General features: G+C 37.9%; 1 protein-coding gene across 2 annotated transcripts; it reads right to left on the reverse strand.

Moving 5' to 3' along the window:
* Positions 1-399: 399 nt before the first annotated feature.
* ARFGAP2 (ARF GTPase activating protein 2) lies at positions 400-16,908 on the reverse strand. Of its 2 annotated transcripts, XM_026671220.2 has the most exons (17): positions 16,800-16,908; positions 16,337-16,455; positions 13,524-13,596; positions 13,126-13,257; positions 12,952-13,032; positions 11,456-11,558; positions 10,681-10,737; positions 9,471-9,515; positions 8,819-8,871; positions 8,039-8,175; positions 7,588-7,719; positions 5,028-5,156; positions 4,807-4,941; positions 4,571-4,691; positions 4,334-4,424; positions 3,972-4,090; positions 400-2,242 (listed from the first exon to the last, which is right to left on the reverse strand). In XM_026671220.2, the coding sequence occupies exons 1-17, from the start codon at positions 16,869-16,871 to the stop codon at positions 2,222-2,224; spliced, it is 1,620 nt and encodes a 539-aa protein (XP_026527005.2). In that variant the 5' UTR covers positions 16,872-16,908; the 3' UTR covers positions 400-2,221. The 2 variants fall into 2 exon arrangements, with proteins under 2 accessions (XP_026527005.2, XP_026527006.2); XM_026671221.2 differs by lacking the exon at positions 9,471-9,515.
* Between the last annotated feature and the right edge of the window lie 19 nt (positions 16,909-16,927).

A 16,927-nucleotide genomic window follows, 5' to 3' on the forward strand; every position in this document is an offset into this window, starting at 1 on the left:
ACAGATTCAAATCCCGGAGTCACAACAATAAGTTATATTACAAAAAGTAGCAACTGCATCATTTGCTATTCAGATGTCTTTTGAAAGGACATAAGTAGTACTAAAGAATTTCAACGAAAGATTTTTCTTTCTTTCCTTGGGAAGTGAAGTATAAATGTTATACAGTTGAAACTATAAGGCAATATTTCTTGCAGTCAAAAAATAGTCGTCATAATGTTATAGAATACTTCTAGAAGGTTCGTGTTTTTTTTTAAATAACATACATGATAACCTTAGCTTTACTTTAAATCTAATTTTCGTTCTTAGAGCTTAGTATAGAAAATACGATGGAGGGTGTGATTTCTAACAACACATTTTATATTATTATTTGGGGCCCAGGAAAATAAGAACCGCAAGAAATTGAGAACACAAGAATCCAGTCTGATTTATTGGAGAGGAGAAAGATTCCATCTCTCTCACCTTTAAAACCCCATAAAGCAGTGCCATAACGTTGGCTGCATATCACTTATGAATATTTTGATGAATTTCAAATACAGAGATGACCCAAGCAGGGGAAACCTCTTCTAATCTCTTGAGTGAAAAAGCAGTGGTCTAATGAGCTCTGCAAACTCCTTGCTCAGGAACTGAGCAAACAATTTTAAATCTCTAACACTTGAAACTGGAGAGGCTATTTTCAGAATCCTATGAACACAAAGGAGAAGCAAGCAAAGGGGGAAATTTCTGGTCAGTCCATGCAGGCATTTATTTTCATAGGAAGTGCACAAGGCATAAGCAGATTAATTGCACTAATGAGTTACACTAATGTGAAAGTGGGTAACCTCAAAGGGCATTGGTAACCTCAGCTGCCTCTAGCAAGTTTACCTCACTGAAAGTCAAGACATAATTCCAGTGTATTCTTGGTGATTACTCTTCCTATTAAACAACTGGCTTGTCGTCTTAGGGGACACACTGTATTTGGTGGCAGTTTCCAGATAAACCCACAGTGCAGCAGCAACAATCATGCAATTTGAATGCAAAATGGTTACAACAGTAAGCACCATTTCACAAGGAAATAATTCTCCCACTCTGTTGAAATGAGAATACTCCGGTGGAAAAGTATCACTGAAACATGGGATTTAGCATGCAGATGCAATGGGTGCTTTGGAGCAAAATACCTTTTATTGTCTCAGGCATGAGATTAGCAGTGTAGGCTGGGAGCATTTATCTATTCCAGTTCCTCTTTGATCAATAAAGCTGTAGCAATTTATGAAAACAATGCCAGAAAGCATAGGGACAATAGTGATGCCTGGATAGGTGGAAGAAGCCTTCTTGAGACTGATTTTGATTCAATATAGTTTGCAAGAGAGCTATGGTGTTCAGTCAAGCCCATTATTGTGATTCCAAAGGAAGGCAGTAGTAGCAATGGTTATGCAACAACAATGGGACACAGTAAATGGAGTGAATATAGTAAACACGCATTTCAGCTCCAATTTCTTTTAGCACATGAAATAAAAGACAGCACTCAATGGACAACCAACTGATTATAGGAAAGGTTTGATAACCTTTCCTTGCTTATCACTGAAGATCTCCTATCTCCTGCACAAATTTATCATCAGTCATATTTGCAAAATAAAAGAATCTTAACTAAGGCCAAGAGTTCTGACCTTTCATTGCATGCTGTATGTTTGTGCTTTTAAGCCACTATTCTAAAATGGTGCATCACACTGGTTCCTTTAAGGCAGTAAGATTACCAAGGACAGAGGAAGGAATTTCACTCTATTCTGGAGCACAGGTTCTAGAGTCTCCACCAATGCGACAAGTACTATAATTTGCCTCTGAATTCATGCAGAAGCATGAGAAATATTACACACTACTTTCCTGCTTCCACAATACTAAGTCCACCAACAGCAGTCAGGGAGACAAAGAGAAATATAAAGAGCAGCACCACAATGACATCTGCACCCTATCTCAATCCATAGCAGCAGAGGGGTGTTCTCTGGAAAGGCCCATACTTCAATCATTGAAGGCTGGGTTTTGACAAAATATTTGTTTTCTAATACAAAACAATTGTCCAGAAAACTTTTGAGTATAGGACAAGCATGTCCATTTCTTCTATTCTCAAGCAGACCTCAGCTCTGCTCAGTTTAGAAATTATCCTGTAGACTTCTCATGTGGTATTTCCAAGTTTCCAAGTTCAAGTGGTGTTACACCCGATGGCCAAGAGGTATAGTCTTCTAGATCATCAATATGAACCATAGCGGTCCTAAGGGTAGGAGGGAAAAGAGAAAAAGAGGAGGGGAGAAATCACTTAACAAATTGTCCAGAAACATGCTTGAAGATTTCTAGGCATTTAGCTGTAAAAACTAGTCCAAAGCTGATAAACAAAACTTAGTGCTTATGAGCCAGTCATACCAAAAACAAAGGTTTTACTAAACTATTAAGATCTGAACAGTGAGATGGTCCACAAAAAATATTGGAGAATTCTATGTAATCCTCCCAGAATGTCAGAAAAAGATCAGCATGGGAATTTTAGCTTCATTATTGGACAATTCTTTGAATGTGCATGTTTACATAATTAACACAAAATATAAAAACAGTCTTGAACTCAAGGCTTGCACACCAGGCCTGAACTAAGCCCGAACCAGAATGGAATCTGGGTCACTATTCAAGAAAGTCCAAAGTGGTTCTTTTTGCCACATTATTAAGTACATAGGAAATATGAACCTTAATGTATCCACCAAATTTGTATGTTGAGTCTAATCAAAACTCCTGAATTTATGCACTAACAACATGGTTTTTGGGGGGAAGATTCTTCACTTTAGTTTCTGTATTTTTATCCTTGAATTTCCTACTATTTTATATCTCATCAGCAATCTTGGCTAGTCAGTCAACAATACAGAAAATATTAAGCGCTCTTGTTGGGTCTTGTCTTGATGTCTATATACTATGTTTAAGTTTGTTTTCATATGATTATCCCTTTTGGAAAGTTCAGAAGTCTCTAAGGATTTATTTTACTGCATACTATATAAATACAGTTCAGATAGGGCTGTAAATCACATAAGTACAGTATTAGGAGATACATCTTGCTGTATTATCAATGCTTCTACTCAAAATCAATGTTTTAATATCACCTTATTTGCATACAGTGAAATTATCCAACTGGATCCATGTAGCTTTATAAAATTTGCAAATTCAAATTGACCATGAAAAATGCAATACTTCTTAAAGTGGACTAATCAACTAGTTGTCTTGGAAGTACTTAAATTAGTGCTTTTATACCCCATTTGGCAGAATTAAACAATGTGATGTCCATGAGCATCAAGATGTGCATAAGGCTCCAGGACCCCTATTTTAAAATTGTCTTTTAAATTCTTCTCTTTCAAAAAAAAATATAGGAAACAGGCGTGTTGAAATGTAAGTGGCCAGCCTCCAGCATTATCACTATTTTCAGTAACGTTTTGGATTTTACACTGGTGGTGAAAAATGGCAACTCTTGTTTAGAAGCATGCTCAACTGTCCAGAAAAATAATAATAATCTAGGCAGAGAGAGAACTATAAGTAGGCAGAGGGGATGACAGGAGCAATTTCACCCATTGTTTCATAACTGACTGTATTCTCCAATGGAACCCACAACATGCTTTCAAAATATAAAAGAATTACCCAGTCTACACCATCATATGAGTTTCTTCAAATATTACATATGTTGTTCATGGAAGCATATTAATTACACCTTTAAAAGCTCTTCTAAAATTTAATAGTAAATAGATTGACTGGGACTCCTGTATGGTGCAGTGGTTAGACACTAGACTAGCACTGAGGAGACTCAGGTTTTAATTCGTCCACCACCACAAAAACTCATCAGGTGATTATGGGCTAATCATTCTCTTTCAACCCAACTTACTACTTAACAAAATAAAATGAGGGAAAAGTCCAATGTCATCTTGGTTGACATGGCGTATAAGTATAATGAATAGCTTCCCCTCACTTCTCACCTGCAGCGAGTTCATCACACCGTTGGCCAGGACAGCCATCTTGCCAGCAACCGACTTTACTCCCTGCTTGAACTGAGCAATGTCAGCTGCCGGTAGTACATTTCCAATGGATACACCACCTGCAGGGAAGAAAAAATATAAATATGAAGCCTGACAGATCTTTGCCAAATAAAGAACGACGCTTATCAGAGAGAACTTAACTGCTTGAACTCGCACATTTTCACAAGTCTTACTCTACTCACTGCTCTGTACCAAACGGTCCTCAATATGGAACTGAGGGCAGCAAAGCTATGGTGTTAAGTTATGAATTATCACAGTGCAGTTCCAAAAGAATAATCCTTTTTGGGTTCTGATGGACATACCCAAATTTGCTGCTTCAGATTCTCCAAAAAGATCAACAGAACTAATGGCATTGCTTCCTGAGAGCTGCTGAAGTCGGGATCTGGCCTCATACTGGTGGAAATAAGAAAAAAAAAACTATTTAAAACTAATGGAAATAAAAAGATTTTTAAAAATAAGTGTGGGGGGGGGAGCTAATATTGATTAGGATGGGTCAGAAATAGGCCTCTCTATGGGCAGGAAAATCACAGAAAACCTACCTCAGCATCAACTTCTCGCCCAAAGAACATGTCAGATGAGATGGCTTTGGCACCTGCAAACTTCTGTCGAGCTTCGTTAGACTCTGATACCTTGCTCTCCGTTTCTCTTCTGCTGGTCGGTCTGCGAATAAGAGAAAAGCACTGAAATCTTTCACTGACTATAAATTTCAAGCAGATCCCTTCTACTCCCCATTCACACAGCTCTACGTTAGAGCAAAGGACAGTCTTCCCTTTACCTGTCACCAATGGGTCGGATGCTTGACACTGTGACGTCTGTCTCCTCTTCTCTTTTGTCAAGTCCCCAGGAAGGCATTTCTGTTTCCCATTGTGAACCAAAACCATCCCCTAGTGAGAATGGATTATCTTTGTACCTAGGAACAAATGCAAGAAAGAAATATATGCAGGCCAGATAGAGAAATATTTACAGAACTAAAAACTCAGCAAAGCTCAGTCGTACTTGGGTGGTCCAGATGTGAAGCTTCCAGTATCTTCAAAGAGGCCCAGCTGAGACCTAGAGGACTTTGCACTCGCTGGTGTTTCTTGTTCTATTACTTGCATCTCAGACAGGACGGAATGCGAAATGGAACTAGAAGAAACAATACAAAGTTAAAAGACCTGGCAGAACTCCACACTTCCAAATATTTCTTCAACACTAGAATTACCTTGGCATATATCACTCTCCACTTACTTAAAACAAACTGCTTTTGCCATTTGATGACAGTCCATCTAGTTTAAAGAGAGCCTTCTGGATATTTTCATGATCCTTTTTGTTTTCCCATCCTAAATCATTTAATAGCATTCATAAATTTGGTTGGTTCACTACTTAGGCCTAAGACAATCTGTCTATGAACAAATTAGAAGATACTGCTCTCAACAATGAATCTTGAAGGACTCTAGTTCTTATTTCCATTTTTTGATAAAATTCCAACACTATTTGTTTTTCACCAATTACTAATACATAAATGTACAGGTCTGCTTAGTCTATGACAGCTAAGTTTACTGAACAGCCTTTGATAAGGTTGTGTCAAAGTTTTTTTTTTTTTGAAAATCCAACTATACAATAGCAACAGAGTTCTTTTCAACTTGTTTGCTTGATGATACTCTAAAACAGGGACTGAGATCTTTAGGCCCATGAATTGGAGGTAGCCCACCGCTCAAAATCCATAGTCCCAAATATAAATACATACAGTCATGTGAAAAAATACACCCTCTTTGAGTTCTGTGGTTTTATATATCAGTACATAGTAAAAGTCATCTGGTCCTTAGCAATTCTTAAAAATACAACTTCAGATTAACAACATGTAACATACTGCACCATGTCATCATTTATTTTACAAAAAGTAAAATGGAGAAACCATCTGTGAAAAATTAAATACACCTTATGATTCAATAACTTGTAGAACCACCTTTAGCAGCAGTAACTTGAAGTAATCATTTTCTGTATGACTTTATCAGTCTTTCACATCATTATGAAAGAATTTCACTCTTCTTTACAACATTGTTCACTGAGGTTTGTGAGCATTTCTTTATGCACAATTCTCTTGAGGTCCCGCCACAGTATAGGTTGAGGTCCGGACTTTTACTGGGCCACCTTCTTATTTTTTTTCCAGTCATTCTGTTGTACAGTTGCTGTTGTTCTTGGGATCATTGCTGTGTTGCATGACCCAATGTCAGCCCAACTTTAGCTGTCAGACAGATGGCCTCATATTTGACTCTGGAATACTTTGGTATACAGAGAAGTTCATGCTCGACTAAATGACTGCAAGATGCCCAAGTCCTGTGGCTGCAAAACAAATCCAAATCATCACCCCTCCATAATTGTGCTTAATGGTTGGTACAAGATGTTTGTGCTGATATGCTGTGTCTGGGTTTCGCCAAATGTGGCACTGAGCATTATGGCCAAACATTTCCACTTTGGTCTCATCTATCCAAAGGACAGTGTCCCAGAAGTCTTGTGATTTGTTCAGAAACGGTGGTGGCATAGCCTTTGGCCCTATATGAAGACGGCTGGCGAAGTCTTTTTAAAAATAACCTCCAAAAGAATTTTCTTTGTCGAATCCATGCAAAACTACTTTCAGAACTTGTTTTGCTCTGTGCTTAATTACTGATGACTATTGGTTTGCTTGCAACAGACCTTAAGATGACTGCTCCACAGTGTAAATTTCCCCAAACTCCCTTGAGTTTCTTGTTTAAATTGTATTAGGGATTTCCAGTCTTCTTATAGTGAACTTAAATTGAGCGAAGGTATTTTTTTGCTAAGGTGTCAATAATTTGACAGTGTTTGTAAGAACTTTTAGGTAGATTCCATCAGAACATGATGATCTGTTTCAATGTCATGTCTCAAGCTGACCTACAATACTTTCCCTTGTTACTTCAACTGCCTTTAATGCTTCCAATCCTCTACCTAAGAAAATCCATACCAGGTCAGACAGTTTCCCTATATTTTCTGTACTGAAGACAGATGCAAAGGACTTGGCTCAATTTATCTGCAATATCTATATCTATATCCCTGAGAATCTCTTTTACTTTTCGGGTCCAGCTGTTTCATTGGCTGGTTTTCTGCTTCAAAAACATTCAAATAAGTTCTTAATAAGTTCTTTATTGTGTTTTTTTCTATGCATTTCTTTTTCTGCACCATCTTTTATTTATTTATAAAATTTACAGGCTGCCCATCTTATCTCAAGGTAACTGGGCATCATCAGCAGCATCCTTTATAATCTTTTATTACCCTTTTCTATTATAGTTTGTGCTTTATTTGTTAAAAAAGGCTTTCCTTAACTTGTACAGATTTCTGAACACTATTTGATTATCACATTAGCCTCTGGCTGACTTTTCTTACTGCAATTTCTTACTCCAAGGCCACAATATAAATCACTCCTATGAAGGGAGCTGAATATATACAGCATCCAAACAGCCTTTGGAAAGATCAAAAGCACAGGTCAGGCCTGCTGAGACTGCTAACAACTGCATGACACAGAAGGGGAGCCCTGTTTTTATTTTCTAATAAAGTAAATTACCTTCTGGACACCAAGCCCATGCCTAGTCTTTCAGCCTGTTCACGCTTCTTCCCTTCTAAATTTTGAAGTTTCTTCTCCTCCTTCTTCCGGTCAATTTGAAGCTCTTGATAGGCCAATCTCATTGAGGCCACTCTGTGAGAAAGACACCACACAAGCATCAACAAACCACAGAGTTCAAATAGCTCCCCCATAGTGTACTGTATATATCATATCCCAGCCCAAGTTTTGAATATAACTATGAGAACTGACAACAGACAAGCTGAAAAGTATGATGATCCAGGCTCTATTCATGTGCAGGCACTGGCCATTATTTTATTTATTTATAAATTCTCAGGTCTGAGTTGGGCATCAGGTCATTTAGGCTTCCTGAGTTCATTCTCCAGTTCAATCCCCTTGTGAGCTAATTTATGTGTATCCCAACTCAAGGATGCTAGATATAAAAGCCACTCACACAGATTCCTCTGCTTGCTTCCTGTACTCAGCTGCTTGTTGTTCTTTCAGCTTTTCTGCCATCTGGGCCTGCCGTTCAACTTCTGTAAAACTCTGACTGCTCACTTTTTGAGCTCCAAGACCTTTTTTGGCTCCCAGCTAAAGAAAAGGAAGCAGAAGAAAATGTGAAAGTCACTGAACCTGAAACACCGGAGGAATTTGCATGAATTATATAGCAACCTATGCACGGGCACAATAGAAACCAAGATATCCATTTATCATTCCATTTCAGAGTTACTTTATTACAGAAAGCAAAGATACAAAACAATGCCTTCAATTTTGCAAGCTTTGCTGTATGAACCAAAAGGGCGGTTTGGAGGGGGCATCTATTATCTATTATCTTTTTCTCCAAGACTACACCATAAAGTCAAACGCAAAACATAAATACATTAATTTCTAAGGTGAAATCATCTGCCCATGATAGTTAACCCACACTAAAAATAAATACAGGGTTACAGTAATCCCCCAAGAGCTAAATCCATAGTATTAAGAGGACTGTTTCAAACTATTGGTATGCAGAAAGGTTTCCAGAGAACTGGATAATGATGCTGTCCAGCAGGAGCTGAAGAAATGAAAGAGAAAAAGAACGAGGCAAATCCCCATTAGCTTATATAAAAAACAGACAGCAGCCATGGCAGAAAAGGAAGTTCTCACAAAATGTCACTCGGAGGGACACAACTTTGTCAAAAAATGCAAGCAAGTGCATGCCATGGAAAGGCAAGGTATCTGACAACAAACTTACCCCCTTTTTTGCTCCACCTGCCTTCTTCTTTCCAATAAGGGAAGGCTTTATTTCTACAATAAAGGCAATCAATGAAGGATGAGCTTAAGCTGCGGTGAATACGAATACTTGTCACAATATTTCAAAACTTTTATGGTTAAAAGACTACCGTGGCCAAGTGTCCTATAAACATTGTTAATATACCCAGCAGATCCAGCAGCAGCACCCAGATTCAGTGTCAATATGACCAGCCATAACATGCAATTTCAAATTAGTAACCACTTGGGCCTCCCCTTCCAGGTGAGAAAGTGATAGAATTACAACGCCAAGACGTGGTGACTTTGGTAGGCAGTGAGCTCAGAAGTGTCGGTGGGAAAGGCCCAGTAGAAACGAAGCATTGCTGTAAACTTAGAAGAGACATATGTTGCAGGTTGCTCAGTAGTTTCCACACAACCAAAGCAAGGAGAATATAATTGTCCAAGTTATGCCATGTGTGTCCACTTAACTAACTGCCAAAATTCCAGAAGCAAAATGTAATCTAAAGTTCACTGCTAACTAAGAGCAAGTCCTTCCATGTTGGGTTGAGATCTTAAAAGGTGCAAGACAGATAAACTTAGAGCTGGAAGCAGAACCACAGCAATGGAAGGCAAGTAGTCCATACAGAGCCAGTTACCTCTGGCCGGAGCTGCCCCTTGTGGAGACAGACACATGGAAGCGTCTGAAGGAGAAAGAGACAGGCATGTATCGATTCTAAAAAGATGTTTAGATGAAGGTTGAGCGTACAAGTCTGACCTTCTGCAAGATATCCCACACAAGACTATACTTTGGTCTAGTAAATCGCCAGTATTGGAAATACTGAATAGACTCAAGAGATAAGCTAAGAATATTGTTAAAATGCATCCGAAACAAATGGATTTGGCTTTTTTGCAGATACCTGCATTTTTAAAAAAAATTATTTTTCATATATACTTGGGTATAAGCAGGCCCTTGAAATTTAAACCAAAATACCATAAAAATGCAGGTCACCTTATCTGCAGGTGTCACATTTTGATGGTATTTTGGTTAAAATTTGAGGGATGGTTTATGTCCTTATGCGAGTATATACAATATGTTTCATATATTAGTTGATTGATAAATATACAAAATATATCACATATACTCACATGTAAAATGACATTTAAATCAAGATAGTGTGTTTAAAGGTTTTTCTTATTAGGATTCAGTGCATCTTTCATATTCCTAAATGAAAAGAGCATGGATGTTATGGAAAGTTGTATTGTTTTTTTCCTAAGGATATTTACATCAAAGTGAAGAGAGCTTGAAAATAGAAATGAGGTATAAATAATATCTAAGATCGTGACATTGGAGAATCAGGCCACAATCTGAATTAGTTGGACATTACTCTTGAAGAACAAGCCAAGGCCATATTAGCTTGCTACTACCTCAATCCTCAGTATTAGCTAAGGCTACAGAATCACAGTGATTTCAAATTCTAAGAAAATCCTTCTGACAGATAATTCTTTAACAGGGAATCAAACTTGACTCAGGCTGTTATAAACTCTTCAGAATTAAAACGTTTAAAAATAGAAGCTGGGTGGCTTCCTATTAAGAGATAATTATAGCCACCTCTGGACAGCGAGGGATTAGACCAATTCACATCTTAATGTTCCTTCCAATGATTCTACAGTTTCCAAAAAGATGAAATCTATGTTACGCAATTCCTACTATATTGCAATAAGCAGTTCAAAATGAGAACTATTCATCTTCTCAACCCAGTATAGCATCTGCAATAGATCTATGTCAGTGCAAATCATCTGAAGTGAAACCGATGATCGCTAGCAGCACCGTGCATTGAGGAAAACAGAGGTGCTATGTATACTTACCAAGGGAGCCTTTGGGAGAGGTGCTCAATAACTCAATGGATGGACCTTGGTCAGCCTCTACAGAATAAAAAAATAATTCCCCGAACTGTGATGGTCTAGAAGCACTACACATACTCCAAAGCACCACAATTCCATGAAGAAACTACTAAAATAAACTGAAGAACTTATCAAAGAGACACTTATTGCAAATGACTGATTCAGCGAAAACCAGCTTGAATCTATGCTCTATTGTTACTCTTCTGATTGTAACTATAGCTTAAGGTAACATGAAAACGGGGATACTGGGCTAATAGTTTCTAGCATATTCCTAGTTTTAACGCTCCTAGGCAGCTAAAAAAGGAAAGTAATTAGCAGAAAATAGCTGGCATGCTATTACAAGTTTGCTTATCTACAAATGTTGATCCTGTTTTCTCAACAATCTATAATTAAAACCATCTATTATCTCAGCCAGGTATATGAATACAGCCACCTATCAATTAATAGACATGATTCTTTCATATATCATACATTTATCCTGTTGAAATACAGAACTTCTAAATTATTCAAACAGGTAATACTCTTTAACTGAAAAAAATTCTCAGTTCAGAAAAACAAAAGCTACTACATTTATCACTGAACTGATTACAGAGTTTCGGTGTATCAAAATATAAAGCCTGCATGACATGGATTGTCTGCTGATCATCAAGCTTAATAGCAACCAAGGTTCATTTTACCCAGTGGAGATATTTAATATGGAAAAAGAAACTAAATATATGGCTTCTGTTTTGGTACTTACGTGGAACCCCATTATTTTCAGATGGCTTTGCTGGTTTCTCCAATTCTGATGTGGACTCTATTCTGCTCTGCTCCATCTTAGCCACATCCCAATCATTAAAAGCCTTAAAGAAAACAAATCAGTTCTTACAAAGGCTCAACAATGTTAATTTATAACTCAAACAAGATCTGCCCTAATAAGCCACATATTTCTCCCACATTGTAGAGAATGAATATTACTACTTTCTTAAAGATAGGTTCCATTCTAATGGAGTTGTCAGCCATCAATTACGATCCTATCGCAAAGAAAAAATATTCCAGCCATGCAGAAGTTCGCTTAGTGACCTTTGAAGTTGCAACAGCACAGAAAGAAGTGACTTATGACCCTTTTTTACACTTATGAGCGTTGCAGCATCCCCTGGTCATGTGAGCAAAGCAGTCAGTTGGGAAGCCAGATTCAATTAACAAGCATGTTACTAACATAGCAATGACATTGATTCACTTAACAACTGTGACAAGAAAGATTGTAAAATGGGAGAAATTTTACTTGTCTCCCTTAACAACAGAAATTTTGGGCTCAATTGTGGTCACAAGTCAAGGATTATCTGTACTCCATTTCTGATACTATCCAGCCAATCACTTCTAAGAAAGGGGATGACACAACATACATTGATTAGCCTAATGACATTATATTCGGTTTGAACAAAGAATGCATATAAATTTTTGTTAAGAACTATTATCCAAATGGTTTGTATTTCAAAGAAAAAAATATAGGCTTGCACATAAAAGAATAGTGTAAAGTTCCAGCTCCTTTAATGAGAGCAGCTCTTACAATCTTTACCTGACGGATTTGTCGGGACTTCAACTTACAGGATTTCTGACAATTTCAATACACCTGAAAGCCACCAGGTTGGGGAAAGCTTTGAAAAATATCAATAGTACTGTGTCCCGTACATAGCACTATCCTGATTCGCTACAAATTAATATATGATGGCAACTCAGAATTGCAATGAAAAAAAAATGAAGATGGCAACTTCTGACCAGACTGTCAATCCGAATGGTTCACCATAAACTAGTACTCAGTTAAAAGGTACAGTATAGGTAGTCTTGGTAAACAACTATAACTAGGCCCCAGGAACTCATTCACTAAGTGATGTAATCATGCAGGAAAAAGTATGACCATATCATATCACAACAGAAGAACCAGTCACAGTTAAGCAAATTCTGTATGATTGTTAAGCATGACATCACAGGATCACAACAGTTTCTCCATTAACTTTATTTATCAGAAGCTGACACTAAAGGTTGAATATAGTGAACATGTGACTGTGGGATGCTGCAACAGCCACAACTTCAAAGATTGGGTGTGAGGCTCCTTGTTCTCCCTGTCATAGCTTCAAGTGGGTGCTGAATGATTGGTCGCTAACCAAGGATTATCTGTATTGAGGAAAAATCATCAGGCAATCCTACAAGGAAGATCTGCAACTGAAAAGAGCAAGTCAAGTGGGTTCTACTCACCTGTGTATGCTCCAAGAAGAAATCAGCATCATTCCTTTCCAGAGAGTGGCCAGGAATCCCACTCAGGCCATCAATCAGGAGCTAAAAAAGGAGATGATCATCTATGGATTTTTATAGCAGGTCTTATAATTTCTCCCTTTATCCCCAACAGGGCAGAGACTTATTGGTCCTTACATCATTTCCATATTTGGCCATAGCAGCACTTGCCAGCTGCTGGACCTTTTCTCGGTACACGTGAGCAGCACGGCTATTATACTTGGCAGCGGCATCTGAGGTGGTACAGCCATGCTGGCAGAAAAAAGCTGTCTGAAAACAGAGAGAATATAGTTGATTGTTAGGGCCAAAAAGAACACACTGAAATCTAGATAATATTTCCAGATATACTGTAGATATGTAGTGATTGAACTTCAATGGTATTAGATGATCCAGAAATATTGATAAGTTTGTTAATAACTATTCACAAAGTTATTCACCAGGTATCCATTCATAGCATTCTCTAAAAAAAGGGAACAATTAAAAAAATCCAATGCCCATCTAAATAATCAGATAATATAATTTCAACTGGTCCTTACCGCATTGGCATTGCTACCCACTTGCATACACCTCAACTGAAACCAGCTCCAGTTGGAGTCAAGCTCTGTAGATCTACAAGGGGACAAGATTGGCATTATATATTAAACACAAATTCACCATATAGGTATCAATGATTTCTAAAAGCCAAAATGCCCTTCTGTCACAATATAATCTGTTGCCCTATCAAAAAATACAAATTTCATTTCTCTTAGTACGATACTTGCACACAACAAACAGGAAAAGTTAGCACGTTCCAAGCTTTTGATCAATTTGCAGGAACATAAAGATCATCTTATATCAGCTTTCCCTAAATTGTGTCTTCCAGAACCGTTGGCACTACCAGCCTGACTATTCAGGGGGCTTGATATAGAGAATGCTGCCTTTCATTATATTTCTGCAGTGCAGAATTCTAATTTTTGTCTATCTGACAAATTGGGAATAATTATTAGTTTATGATTTATTCATCAGATTTATATCCTTTCACAATCATAAACAGATTTTTAGCAGCTTGCAATAACAAAGCAAAACAAAACAAAAGTTTGCAAAAGCATAATACAAAAAAAATATCAGAAATGTTAAAAAAAAAAAAAAAAAAGAAACCAACAGCCTGGTGTAGTGCCCAAAAAGCTCTCTTTTTTTCTAGATGGTAAATAATGTTGGGCACAAACAACTCCTTAATTAGAAACCATTCCAAGGAGCAATCCCTATCACAGAAAAGCAATGCTTCCAGGTTTATACATACATACACCCCGACCTCATCGAAATAGGGTACAGGCAGCTGTTTCTCCTGGCACTATTGGATTGGTCAATGAAAATATGAAGTCCTGAGGGTAATCTGGTGCCAATAAAGAGATGTATAGGCTAAGACCAGCTGTTTAAATTAGCTCACAGAACTTAATAGAAAGCCTATGGAGGGCTCCTAAAACAGATGTACTGTGTGCCTATCAGAAAACATCTGTGAGCACCTAGTGAATTCATTTTATAACATTTCAAACACAAATCAAATAAGCTAAAGCTATAGAGTTGACAATTTAACAGGGTAGGGAATTTGTGACTGTTGATGGTTCTGAATTACAACTTGCAGCATTCCTCATCATTGGTTATACTGGACGGAGCTGCTGATTCAATGCACTGGCAGAGCCAGTAATTCTTTATACCTACAGTATAAACTATTGTAATACTGCAATATAAATAATTTAATACTCTTTCGTTAACACTTTCTTAACAATCTTCTGTGAGTAGGTGTCTAATTTTTCAGACTTCACAAATATATTGAAATGAGATAACAAAGAGAAAAAATGCACACTTAATAACCAATTTACTTGACAGATGCCTGTCATTTGTTAACTATTACAAAACAACTACTTACAAGTATAAAATAGTTAGGGACTAGTTAGGGAAAATGTTTTACAATCATTGCCTATCCTCTTAGAAGCAAAAATAGATAAAGAGAATATGAAAGAATTAGTCAATTTGTATGTAGGGCAATGCATATTAGAATTGTTACTAAATTTTAAGAATAAGGACAAAAATGAATGCATTTGCACCTCACATAAGTGACATGCTTACTGAAACACAGTATTTTATAAATGCAAACAGGTGTGGCTAACAAAATGCAGAAAACGTCTTCAGTGGGGAAAATAAAAGACATATTATTCAAATAAAGGATAATGATGAGTAAGCCAGAACTCTATTTTATATATCATCAAATAAGTCAAGGTTGGAGGCGTCTATGGTTTGCTAATCAATTGTTGTGCATAAGCAAGCCATATATAGCCTGCATTGTCATACAAACTCAAAGACTCCAAATAATTAATCCACAGAACTTCGAAAGAGCCTTTATCACTGAAAAGAACCTGAAGATAAATAAACCAGACTCTCTAAATAGCATTTGGCCCTAATGCTCAATAAGGCACAGGCAAAATTTAGAGTAAAAGGAATGATGAATCTATTTAGACCATTTTCTAGTGTCAGTTATTCAGAGCTCAAAAGAAAGATAGGGTTGTTGTTTTTTCTATCTCTTGAATGAGTGTTGGAGTCCTGGTGATTGCCTGGACAAGCCCCTGCAAGTTTTCTAAGCAAGAATTCAGGATGGTTTGCTTTGCCTCATTCTTTCTAGGGCTGAGAAACAGTGACCGGCTTTACGCCTCAAGCAGAAGGTGCTGATGCCTTAACCCTATCCCAAACTGGATCTCAGATACAATATAAAGTGTCAGAATTATGTCATCTTGCATATTTATATGTGGGTATGTGGCTATATGCATAATTTTGTATTTATTTATTTAGTCATGTTTATATAATGTACACTGGGAGTAGTGACCCTTTGAAAGCTGTATGCAATAAAATTTCATTTTAATGTATGTTGATTAGTGTACATTTATAGTGATTATACATTTATTCTAGTTCTAAGTCATATTTTTAAGACAGCAAAATTGCAGGATAGAATAGGGATTATTATTTTTAAAGTATGTTAATATACCCAAGAATCTATACACTGATAGTTATTTAATACCAGTAGAAAACTAGAATTTGGGAAATAAGACAGTATCAGGTCGGCAGTCCTTGATCATCTGTCAAACATAAATTATTAAATAATTCGACTTGGAAATATGCAAAGGACTCTAGACACAAGGAAAATAAAACTCAATTGTTCTCTTACTTGAAAATCATTAAGATAGATCTGCCCGATGCAATTTTTTTTTTTAAATTACTTATGTAATCAGGCAAATAATGTGGATTGCCAACCCATCATCTAAGCAGCCCTGGATACTATTGGAAGGCGTTTTTAGCCCGCATCCAAGCTGGACTTTACCGGATGAAGCTGACATGAACGCCCAGCGAGCGGTGGGTTCCGGAACAGTCGATGCAAAGAAACACCCCGTAGGTGATACTGGCCCAGCTCGGGTTCTTTGCCCCGCAGTCGAAACAGGACTACAAAAAAAACAAAACGAAACAGAAGGAATGTAAAATTAACGGATCTGCAAGAAATGGAGAAGCCGTCTCGTGGTGTCTTAAACCGAACTCGTCACCTAGGCAACCACTCGTTTTCCCCCTCAGCAGCTGCTACGGTGCTTTGATGCCGGACCGCTACGTGACGACGCTTCGATTCGGGGGCTCGTCTCTCCCTTCGGCCTCGCCACAATCGGGTGCGGGGTCGAGTGGTTACCGGCGAGGACGAAGAGCGATACGGATCAAAAGGCGGCTCAATTCCGCTCTTGAAACGTCCCGTGGTCCGGCCACCGAGCGCACAGTCCCCACGCTTCACCCTCAAGTACCTTATTGGCTGGCACAGCTCGCAGACGCTTAAAGAGGGTCTGAATTTCCATCCGGCTGGGCCCCGCCGCCATGTTTTCTTTCTCCCAGCATTCACGGTGCTCAGCAGCCGGTCACAGCGTGGGCCAAT

Source organism: Notechis scutatus, chromosome 1 (genome assembly GCF_049901735.1).
Source record: "Notechis scutatus isolate UNSWTSFEM ecotype Mainland chromosome 1, rNotScu1.2, whole genome shotgun sequence".
Lineage (NCBI taxonomy): Eukaryota > Metazoa > Chordata > Lepidosauria > Squamata > Elapidae > Notechis > Notechis scutatus.

Excerpts from the sequence above, each read along its gene's own strand:
- ARFGAP2 (XM_026671220.2), bottom strand. The coding sequence starts at position 16,871 with ATGGCGGCGGGGCCCAGCCGGATGGAAATTCAGACCCTCTTTAAGCGT. Across the intron at positions 4,091-4,333 it reads ATCTGAAGCAGCAAATTTGG|GTGGTGTATCCATTGGAAAT; the intron begins GTATGTCCATCA and ends TCTTCCCTGCAG. Across the intron at positions 2,243-3,971 it reads GTGTGATGAACTCGCTGCAG|GACCGCTATGGTTCATATTG; the intron begins GTGAGAAGTGAG and ends TCCTACCCTTAG.